Source organism: Octodon degus, unplaced genomic scaffold, assembly GCF_000260255.1.
Source record: "Octodon degus isolate 3935 unplaced genomic scaffold, OctDeg1.0 scaffold00033, whole genome shotgun sequence".
Lineage (NCBI taxonomy): Eukaryota > Metazoa > Chordata > Mammalia > Rodentia > Octodontidae > Octodon > Octodon degus.
This window is the reverse complement of record NW_004524609.1, coordinates 14,695,962-14,707,081: the sequence shown is the minus strand read 5'-3', so window position 1 is coordinate 14,707,081 and position 11,120 is coordinate 14,695,962. Positions and strand designations below refer to the sequence as shown.

General features: G+C 52.9%; 1 protein-coding gene across 1 annotated transcript; it reads right to left on the bottom strand.

The window, feature by feature from the left end:
- Positions 1 to 5: 5 nt before the first annotated feature.
- Positions 6 to 10,108, bottom strand: Otop3 (otopetrin 3). Its single transcript, XM_012514520.2, has 7 exons — positions 10,039 to 10,108; positions 5,582 to 5,998; positions 5,357 to 5,493; positions 4,668 to 4,726; positions 4,294 to 4,412; positions 1,665 to 2,476; positions 6 to 360 (listed from the first exon to the last, which is right to left on the bottom strand). Exons 1-7 carry the CDS (start codon positions 10,055 to 10,057, stop codon positions 190 to 192), a joined length of 1,734 nt encoding a protein of 577 aa, XP_012369974.2. The 5' UTR covers positions 10,058 to 10,108; the 3' UTR covers positions 6 to 189.
- Positions 10,109 to 11,120: the final 1,012 nt, after the last annotated feature.

Below are 11,120 nucleotides of genomic sequence, written 5' to 3'. Positions count from 1 at the left end.
CCATCCAAAACTGTGTCCAGGTCCTGGCCTTGGGCTTGGGCTACTGGCAGTGCCCTCTTCTCTCAGGAAGCAGAAGGCTTTGGGGGCCTCTGTACCTCTTGGAATGAGCGATCTTCCCAGAGACTTGGGCTACCATCTCTCCTGCCTTGGCCCTGTAAGGTTCTGCTGAGAGTGGGTTTCTTGGAAATCTCAGGCCCCCAAGTAGACCTCTACTAGCCCCCCAACAGAGTGCATGCGGTAGAAGACTCCCAGAGGCAGGCCAAAGTTGACAATGGTGAACCATGTTCGGTAGCCGTAGAATTCCTTCTCCAGGCCATTTTCAAACTCTGGGTGAATGCCAAATGCAGGCATCATCCACAGCTGTGGGGCAGGAGAGAAGGGGTGAGTAGGGAAGGTGCTGGCTCCTGCCCCAAGACACTCGGCTCAGGGGAGGCTGGGCCCAGAACCTATGATCCTCCAGCAGCACTCCCACCCCATCATCTTGGGCTTCAGGGCAAGCTCCTCTCTGCTCCTGTCTTCTGTGCTCTGCTCTGCAGAAGCCTCGACCGCCTTCCTGCTGCGCCTGGGACAGCCTGAGCTCCAGATGGAGCAGGAGGCCCCCACGTTGCCTCCACACATGGTGCATGGCAAGAATTCCCATCCAGCAAGCTGCTCTGCCAAGCTGGGCTCCCCTGGGCTCTAAGCTCAGGCTTCAGTCTCCTTCTAGTTACAGCCTCACCCTGTCCCCTGTCACCTTCTTCTCCAAATCCTGTCATCTTGTGGGTCCAGGTCAAACCCTCCTGATGTGTTCACACTTCTCCGAGCTCCTAGTGCGCTTTAGACCAATTCATGACTCCTCTGCCTGGGTGTAGAGTTTCACATGTAGGGTGTGTTTTTAATGCATTACAGGTTTAGAGTCAAGCAACGGAGTTGTGCCAACACTACTATTTACAGGCTGGAGAACAAGGGGCCAGACAACTCCTAAGCCTCAGCTTCCTCATCTGCGCAGTGAGGATAATGCCTCTTGTTCTGGATTACTATGATGGCTTCATGAGACATTGTTCTGAGAGGTGGGCCTGGGACTTAGCAGCCACCAGAAGCTACTGATCGCCATCTTTCACTAGGCTATTTTAGAGAGCTAGGCACCTTCTGATCTTATCAAATTCAGTGGTAATTCTGTAATTGGCCCTTGGTGTTTTCTGAGCTTCTGGAGAGTGGGTAGAAATCATCATTATTATTATTATTATTATTATTATTATTTGTGTATTTGGTACAGGGTCTCACTACACAGCTCGGACCCATAGTGATCCTCCTGTCTCAGCTTCCCCAGTGCTGGGATTACAGGTGTGCGCCACTACACCCAGTCTCAGTGGCTGGCTCAGTTTGCCTAGGGACATGGCATGTAATGCCAGGGATTGAACCCCAGTCCCTGAGCTTGCCTAAGCAGGTGCTTAGTCCACTAAGCTATCTTGCTGGCCCTAGAAATCTTATTGTTTGGGAAGAGCACTCAGCTATGTGCTTGGCACATTCATTCATGCCAGGCAGCTCGAGGGGGCCACTTCTTGCTCTCAAGCAGCATCCAGCTAGCTGGGAAGAGGCCCATGACCTTGACCCATTCCTCCCTGAGTGAGGGTCCCAGGCCCAGCTGGCACCCCTGCCCGTAGGGCCCAGGACCCACCACTTACTGTGATATTGCAGAGGATGAGGAAGAGCGAGATTTCCTTGAGGATGCGCCGCTTCCAGTTGAGATGGTTGTAGGAGTGGATGTAGGCCCGTGAGGCCCTCCGCAGGTCCTGGCCCAGCTCCAGCAGGGAGCCCCTACGGGAGTGCTCAGCCTCCTTCTCCTCCAGGCTCCGGGGAGCCACCTCCCACAGCGGGCGTCGGTGCAGGCCCTCGATGATGAAGAGGTTCTGGGTGATGTGCTGCAGGATGAGCAGCAGCGAGTAGGCCAGGATGAGCTGGTTGAGCAGCTCATTGGGGCGAGTGGCCACAATGGCTACGATGGAGAAGTAGGCGATGCCCATCTGGCCGAGTGCAGCACCCATCAGCAGTACCACGTCCAGGCTGCGGGTAGGGTTCTTGAGTGTGTCCAGCTCACGCTCCTCGAGCCCATGGATAGCCGTGCCCACCAGGCATGCCAGGCTCATGGCCGGCAGCGCGGCCACGTAGAAGGCATAGTAGAGGGTGAAGTACTGGCGGGCAATGTTGGGGCCACTTGCCTCGATCTGGAAGAGCACAAAGACGCACAGGCCTGCCACCAGCACTAGCAGGCCCATCAGTGGCCCGAAGATGGCCCCGTGTAGGCGGAAGGGTGGGGAGCTGGGGTGCGGGCCTGCGTGGGCTGCCAGGCGGCGGCCCACATTCTTCCACATGACGAAGAGCACAGCACAGCAGATGAGGCAGTACTCAGTGCTGAAGGGATAGAGCATCAGGTAGCCCTTCCGGAAGACCTCACACACCGTGGCATTGAGGCACAGGCAGGTGTTGGTCTCGTTGCCTGGGAGGGGACAGAGCAGGAGGCCACTTTAGGTGCGCCCTGTTCTGAGAAAACTGGTGGTGCCAACCACCCTCACCCCACCCCAAGCCCAAACTTCCGAAAGTTGGGAGGGATCAAGCCAGCTGCTCATTTTATAGATGTGGAAACATGAGGGGGGGAGCTATTACAGAAACTGGAAATCACAGAATGCTCATTCTTTTACGAAGGGGTTGAAGACTTCAGGTAACAAGGTTATATAAAGCAGTTAAAACATGGTGTCCCTGGCACCAAATGTCACCGCCACAAATCACTTGCTGGGCAGGGCACACCTATTACATGCTGTGGAGGATCTGGCTCCCACACCTGAGCACAGTGGCGGGCCTCAGCAGCACACACTGGGGTAGTGAGACCACAGTGCCTTTCAACCAGCTGACTTTAAAGTACATGACATCACCAGGGAAATGCAGGTACCGAAATCTCTGAACTGAATCTAATCGAGACTTTGGCCCTTGGTCTCAATTTCTAGGAAGAATGGGACAGAGGCACAAATTCAGTGCTACCACTAGGAAGCAACTGGATGAATCTCCCTGTCAGTAGGGAAAAAGAGATGTGATTGCCTCAAAAAAAGTGCAGCATGTGTGAACCAGCCACGTGCAAAGGACATTTCTTGGACTAACTGAGAAAGTGGACTATAGATGGATAGCGAGGATTGGAGTGATGCTAAAGAAATTTGTTGGCAATTAAAATAGCATGTGGTCATGTAGGAAATGACACATTTTCATTTGTCTGCTTTCTTTTTTTGAGACCGGTTCTTGCTATGTAGTTCAGGCTGGCCTTGAACTCACTAGGTAGCCAGGACAGCCTTGAACTTGTGGTAATCCTCCTACCTCAGCCCCTTCAGTGCTGGGATTACAGGTACATGCCACTACTCCTGACAACCCTTATTTTTAAAGAGATGTGTGCTGAAATATTTTGAGGTTAAATGCCAGGATTTCTGAAATTTACTTGGCAAGAAATTAAAATAAATGTGGTGAAAGGTTAATCTTTGTTACAGCTATATTCCATTCTTCAACTCATCTGTACATTTGAGTTTTTTAATTTTAAAAAAAAAACATGACATCACTTGTCCCCAGTTCCCTTTAAAAAGCTTTTTTAAAAAAGGAAACAGCTTAAGGAGTGCCCAGAGCACACAGGTACTCCATGATTTATGGAATGGGTGTGCTGATGCGTTGTGTGCTGGGAGGGCTTAGCTGGGAGGGTGGGGTGGGGAGCAGACATGGGTAGGGCTGAGTCCCCCAGATCAGAAGGTTCCCAGGTGGCCTTCTGAGCTGTAGCTTCTCCCTCACACACAGGCAGAGAATCAGTCATATGGAGCAATCTTGACAGCTTTTTCTGCCTGCTAAGCTTCTGCTCTGCCTGATCTGCCTAGGTATGCCTAATTTTGTATTAGAGAAACATTCCTTTTAGCCCTGAAGGCTTCTGAGTTTCTTACAAGTAAAATACAAATAGCACAGGTGGGGCGCATACCGAAAGGACTTCTCAGTGACGAGCTCAACCAGGATTAATGGTTAGCTTGCTGGCAGCCAGGGCTGCTGGGAGCAGGGCTGCTGGGAACAGGGCTGCTGGGAGCAGGGCTGCTGGGAGAAGGGCTGCTGGGAGCAGGGGTGTGAGGCCCCAGTCTCTTGTGAAAAACATACAGCGGATAAACTGCTGTTTTATGTTGGCTCAGAACTCTGTAACTTCCTGGACCTCACCAGCCTGAGGCAGCAGAGTATTGTAGTGTAGTGGTGTGGTGTGGTGTGTGTGTGTGTTGGGGGAGGGCTGGTCCTCCTCTGTACCTGAGAACTTCTCCATCATGGCGTTGAGCTCAGCCTCGATCTCATGGTGCATGGAGTCATTGGTCACAGCCAGAACCCACAGCAGCAGGTTTGTGGCCAGGGTCAGCATCAAGCCACACCTGGAGAGAGGGGCCATGCTCTGCTCAGGTGGCCTGGTTGGCTCCCTGGGTGCCTGCTCCTCACCCTTGACTGCTGTCAGGATGACCATTTGGTCCCCAAGCCAAACCCCATGTGGCATTAGGGCTTCAGGTGAGGCTGCCCTAGCGGCCACTGAGATGAATCCCAGACCAACCCAAAGCCCCAAGACTCCCTGTGTAGGGAAGCTTTGGGGACACTGAGAACCCCAGGAAGTTCTGGAGGTAGAGAAGACTTACCTAGTGAGGTTGGTCTGGACTTGAACGCAGTCCTTACAATGTTTCCAGAGCACCCAGGTCTGAAAGAAACAGGGCTTTGAGCCCAGGGTCTTGTGGGGATGGTGGGTATTGCTTGTATATTTATAGTGGAAAAGATGGTGATGGAGCAGGTGGGAATTCTAGCTCCTAAATTTCTGCGCTGTGTGATATTGGGTGAGTGGCAAGATGGCTCTGAATTTTGAGTGGTCTCAGCTCTGACAAGGGATCAAAGTGCCCACCGCTTGGGGAAATGCTTATTTGGTGGTGGCAAGAAAGAAAGTCATGTAAATATAGCACCTGACACCAGCCAGCCTGGTGCATAGCAAAAGCCCCAGAGAGAATCGGACATTACTACCAAGAGGAGGGGTGCTTATCTGCTGTGTATATCAGCTATATGTCTAGTGCATATTCAGCTATGTGCTCAGGTGGAAAGGTTTATAGGTATGTACATTTGGGAATCACAGTGTGTGGTGTGTGTTGATGCAGGTACACTCAGGAGTGTGTAGGTGTGGGCACATGGAGGTGAACAGCTGTGTGGGGCCCCATGTGTGTCTATATCCCAGGACACAGAGCCACTGCCTTATGGCTGGTTCTGGCACAAGTGGGGATGTGTGTGCATGTGGCCTGGGTAGGAAGAGCATGACCCTGGTGGCACAAAGATGGCCCGTCACCTGGAAGCCCATGAAGACGATCTCGATGGCCGGGAAGACAAGCTCCAGCTGTGACTTGCAGTGGCTATGGCTCACGTCATAGCCGATGCGGAAGACATTGAGGCAGATGGTGCAGCTGCCAAAGAGCACCAGGGAGCCTGGCTGGGCCAGACAGGTATTGGCACCTGCCTTGGAGCCAGCTGTCCCTCCCCGTCCCCTCCCTCCATCTGGCACTCTGGTACTCACCCCGCACCCAGACGGGTCCCGCATGAGGGTCGCGGTGGAGCACTGCCTGGGGCCACCGTGTGGTGCCCACTATATAGTACAGGAGCCAGAGCAGGGCCAGTACCTTCAGTGCAGCCAGCAGGATCCACACATCACCCAGGGTGATGGACACATTGTTGAAGATCATGCTGCCAATGAAGGCCCCACCCAGAAATACCACGTTGAGGGCCAGGAGCCCCGAGAAGAGCTGCCCAGCCTTCTGTGCCTGTCGGTCCCGCCGCAGCAGCAGGGACCAATGGCGTCCTAGCCAGGACTGCTGCCTTGGTGGGCCTGGGTACCCCATCTCCTTGGCCCCTGAATCCATTTGGTCCTCCTTGGCTGGAGTTGCTTCAGTGTCTTGTGCTTCTAGAGAGGCCATGGGTGGAGCCTCAGCAGGGGCTGGAAAGAGAAAAAAAGCCTATGGATATCGGTCAGGTTGACATGGGTTCGGGTCTACCTTGCCCCCTGCAGCGGTATAACCTGAGGTACGCATGATAATGTGTCTGCTTGGGGTTCTGGGAGTAACATCACCCACCCCATTTACCTTACAGGTCCCAAGACAGTTCAAACTAACAAAGAGATAGTGCAACCCTTTAAGCGGCACATGGACATAAGTAATTGATTTGACTGACTTCAGGACCACGTCTTTTTTTTTTTTTTTTTTTTTTTTTTTTGTGGAACCAGGGATTGAACTCAGGCCCTTGTGCTTAGCAGGGAAGCACTTATTCTACTGAGTCATCTCCCTGGCCCCTAAATTTTTTTGTCTTTTTTTTTTTTTTTTTTTTTTGGTACTTCAGGACCACATGAGCCATCCACTCCCAGTTGGGCCACCCCACTTGCTAATGACCCAGTGCCTAATCCCAAGGTGGGATAACAATGTCGTGTCAGCCAGTGGAGTCACAGGCATCTGCTAATGCCTGGCAACCGGGACTTTTCATGGACAAAAGGCAGCTAGAACCCTGTTGACTTCTGGGAGGAATTCCACTCTGGAAATTGGGGCCGTCATGTTGTGTCTTCTATGGTGTGCTGAGCAGGATTCTGAGACTGAGTCTGGGCTTGGCAGGGAAGAATGCTGTGGTCTCTATTATAACTACATAAGGTGTCTATGTGATTACTTTAGAAGGGTCTAGAAGGTACCTACTGGATTTACAATGGTGGTTTCTTCAGGGAAATGGGTGGGGGTTGGGCTGGGAGCAGTAGATTCTTTTTAGGTTTACTCTTCTGTTTTTTTTTTTTAAATAGTCTTGTTTATGCAATTAAAATAAAATTTAAGGCATATTAAATGCTAGAAGTGAAAGTGCAGGGATTGATTTGCAAAGTGTATCAGGCAGGTTGGGGTCCCTGTTAATGGAACACCTTCTACCTTAACAGACCTGACTTCCATTTGTCCCTATCCCCAGCTGTCCCATGAAGGGTCAGCACAGCAGGGTGACACTATCCTTGACCCCCTTCTCTACCTGAATATGTCTTGCCACTCCTTATTTCCCCCAAGCTTTCACTTAGGCCAACTACTTTGTCACTTGCTTGGGCCAGATCTGGAGTCACCCTACATCTGCAGCTTTGAGTAGAGCATGCTGTCCTGTCTGGGCCCCTTTGGCCACTCTCCCTTCCCAGCAGAATTGAGCTGCAGGGGATACCAGGACTGCACTGCTTCTGTGTGCTGTTCTGCAGGAGAGGTTCCCCTGAGAGTTCCTGCCTCCCTAGGGATAGAGGTTCTGAGTGCTCACCCATCCATTCTCTAGGCAGAGACCCAGGCATCCTGCTCAACTTTGCATTTATCCATTGCATTCCCTCAGGCCCAAGCCTGTCCATTCTAGCTCCCAAACTGCTCTTAGATCTCTTCAACCCCAGCCACAACCATGGTCAGGACTCCTTCCACTCTCTCCTGGATTGGACTCCCTGCCTACAATGCTCATTTCCTCCTGAGAGCTCTGCGAAGACAACTGGCTACCCTCCATATCAATGCACCTACTGTGTAATCTGTGACCTTTCAGAATGAAGCAAAATGGATGTGTATGTAGGGGCCTGGTCCACACAGCACTCAGGGCAGGGTGGCTGCTGCTGCTTCCTGGCCTGGTCTTGATTTACCTCCACAGTGCGATATCCAACCTCCACTCCTCTCCCTTGGTTGTGCCATCCTGTTGCAACCCCCAGAATGCCCTCTGCTTTTGCTCACTTACCTGCCTTTGCCCACACCCCAACTTTTGACATGAATGTCCACCCCTCTTGTCCCTTGATGACTATATGTGTCCTTCAGGACTCACCAGATGCTCATAAGGATTCATCAGAGACTTAGTGACCTTCCTAAACTCCCCTTCCCAGGCTGGGTGAGGGTCACCCCTTGGTCCTCACCTACCCTCATCACTGTTGTGTCACACAGCAGGCTCTATCTTAATTAGCTGGGTCTTGCTCTTTCCCTCCCTCAAGACCCTGAGCTTTGGACTTTTCCTCCATGCAACTACCAGAAACCCAGTGTCACAGAGGACTCTTAAGGGTCCTCTCTGTACCTCCTATTCTCTCATGTTTATCCTGGGCAATATTTGCACCTTTTATTATTCTCCTGGAGCAAATGGAGTATTAAACCTTGGGCATCTTTTTGAGATTTTATAAATAATTTTCACTCATTTCCCACTCTATTTGCCACCCAAGGGCAAATGCCACATCAGACCCCTGGCAACAATCTGGGCACCTGCCTCTCACACCTGTCCAGCCTCATGAGAGGGCTCTACATTTCCCCTGTGGCCTCCTGGCTCCTGCTAGCCTTGCTTTCTCTTCTATGTCTGCCATCGTCTCTTACCCCTCCAATAACCCTTGCCATCCCCTTCACTACCTGGGAAGGCTTTCCTCTCTGCCAAGGCATGAAGCATGCTGGTAGCTATTTTGCTGGGGCCATACCTCTCTGTTAAGAGTGGGTGTGTGCTATCAGGCGTACTCTGGGTGTGGCTGGCTCCTCTCAAGGTCAGGAGCTCCTCTAGAACAGAACTGTGGTCCTGCTTAACTGGGACCCCCTACCCCCCAACCTAGCATAAACTGGGCAGTACTCTCCTTAGGTTTTTTCATGGGTTTCTGGTTTCCAAGGAACTTTCAGCACCAGAGTGGTGGACAGAGACCCTTCCTATTAACCCATTCCATCCCGTGGCAGTTGAACAAGCTCTCCAGGAGATCTCTAGCTTTTCGTTCCAGGCTTGCTTGCCCAGACTGAGTTAAGCTGAAGCTCAGAGGACACCTCCTTGCTCCTTTTCTGCCAGCCTGGTGGCTCCACCTCATCTTCCCCAGAACCTCCCCTGCCCCACCTCCCAAGCAGGCTGCTCTAAAGGTTAAGAGACCTGGTTCCAGGGCATACTGTAACACAGTACTTTTGTGGCAAGCTACTTAGACTGTATGCCTCAGTGCTGTAAACAAACATGCAACTATGGAATAGTATAGTCCCAAGTAGTAGGAAACACTTGGTAATTTCTTGAACAAATAAAGGAAGAAATTTGAGCAGGATACTTGCCTCGCAGAGTCTTGTCAGATTTATATGATTTAACACACACAACTGTGTAGAGCAGCCCGTGTTGGCTATTTGTGTATTTTTTCCCTAGAGATTTTAAGAGGTCCTGGAGAGGAGGGAAGGGTAGGGGTTATTGGTGAACTTCAGGGACGACCTTGGCAGACTGCAGGCCTAGAGGAGACGCTGAAGCAAGCACGGTTCAGGTCCTCTCATTCCTCTCTGATCGTTTTGCTGACCTTTCCACCTCCAGTTTCAACCCTCCAGAAGCGCTAAAGGGAGCTACCAAAGGGATGAATTAGGTTCACTGCAGGACTGGAGTCTGAGTGGGGACGCCAGGGCTGTAGGAGAGAATGCGCAGGACAGGGACTAGGAGTCTGCCTCCCCCTGGCACGCCCCACCGCGTGTCGCCAGCCTAAGGGAAGGCCGGGACACAAACTGGTTTATGCATGAGGTTGAAGGCGGGCGATGAAAGCCGAGGAGCCGTCGGGGCGCAGGGCGGGTCCAGGAGCCCAGAACTAGCCCGGCCAGAGGCTGCTAAACTAGGGCAGAGCAGCTTCAGGACTCCTTCCCGAGATACCCGAGGGACTCCAGGACCGGGCCCGGCTTACGGGCAGCCCCAGCTACCTACCCGGGTCACCAGGCATCCAGGTTTCGCGCTTCTTCTCCAGCTAGACGCCCCCTTTCAGCTGTGTGGATCCGGCAGAGGCAGGGCGTGCACCTCCGCAGGTGAGCTCAGAGGCCAAGTTGGGGTGGGGCGGAGGAGGGTCCAGGCACCGGACTAAAGGAGTTGACCTCCTGCAGGCCATCCAGTGTCGGGGCCTAGTCCCTTAGCTCCTGAACCTTGCTTTGGAAGCAGTGTGTGTGTGTGTGTGTGTGTGCTCGCGGGAAAGTTTTCCGTGTGGTCCGAGGGCGCTCTGGGTCCGAGCGGTGGCGCTGGAAGCCTTACCTGAGCCCTGGGAGGGCATCGCCGCGGGCTGACCAAGCGCAGCGCCGTCTGTCAGTCCGTCCAGGTGAGGCTCTGGTGCCCCCGACCGATGCCCCTGACACCCTCCCCCCGTGCGGGACTGCGCAGCCGCCGCTCGGGCTCCACGACCCATCGATTTTTCTGTTGACTTTGAGAATCTCATTAATCTCTCGTTAATTACCCCGCGGGGACTCGGGGCCCAGAGCCGCAGCCAATGGCGAGGTGGCTGGACAGGCGGGCGGGGCAGGAGGCGGTGCCGGAGCGCGGAGACGGAGGCAGTGGTAGTGGTGGGACAGGGTCTTGGGCAGATGGGCTGGCCCTGGGCTGGCAGCCTGCCTCGGAGTAGGTAGAATGGAGGTGCAAGGGCCTGAGGTCTGGGGTTCAGGCCGCACTTTTTTTCTGACAGCCAAGCTGGTACCTTCCAGTCTGGCATCGTCTCTCCTGCACCTTATCACCAGGCAGGGACGCACCGTGACAGTCATCTCTCTGTTCCTGGAGTCAAACAAGAACTTGGGGCTGAAGTGGCAGGGTTAAAGCCTCATCTGGACCAGGTGGGAGGCACACAGCTCCCCCTGCCCCCCTCAGCTTCCCCTGTGCCCTCTGATTCCTGCAGACTTCCGCTGCTGAAAGGGTCTAGACAGTTTTCCTCTGATGTCCCCTGAGCTTAAGCTGCCACTACACCTGTACTGTTCCCCAAATGCCATCTTCTCCCACTCCAGCTTATGGTCTGGTCCTGGCCCAGCCCCTCCTCCTACTGACCACAGGCTCTTCTCATGGCTAGCTGTGACGCTTCTTTTCCCAGTCTCTGGTCCCCAAACTCTCTCAGACTACAATCATCCTGTGTCTGTATCGATGTTACGGGTTGCTGAAATTCCTGAAATATTTTCTGATGGAAAAAAAGTTCTGCTGCTTATGCCTAAGGTGCCTACAGGTGCAGTTGGACAGGATGAAGGAGTGTTTGGTAGTGCAGCGGGGTAACTATAGTTGACAATTTGCCAGGTATTTCAACATCGTGAAGAAAGGGGTTTGAATGCTCCCAACACAAAGAAAGGATCTATGTGAGG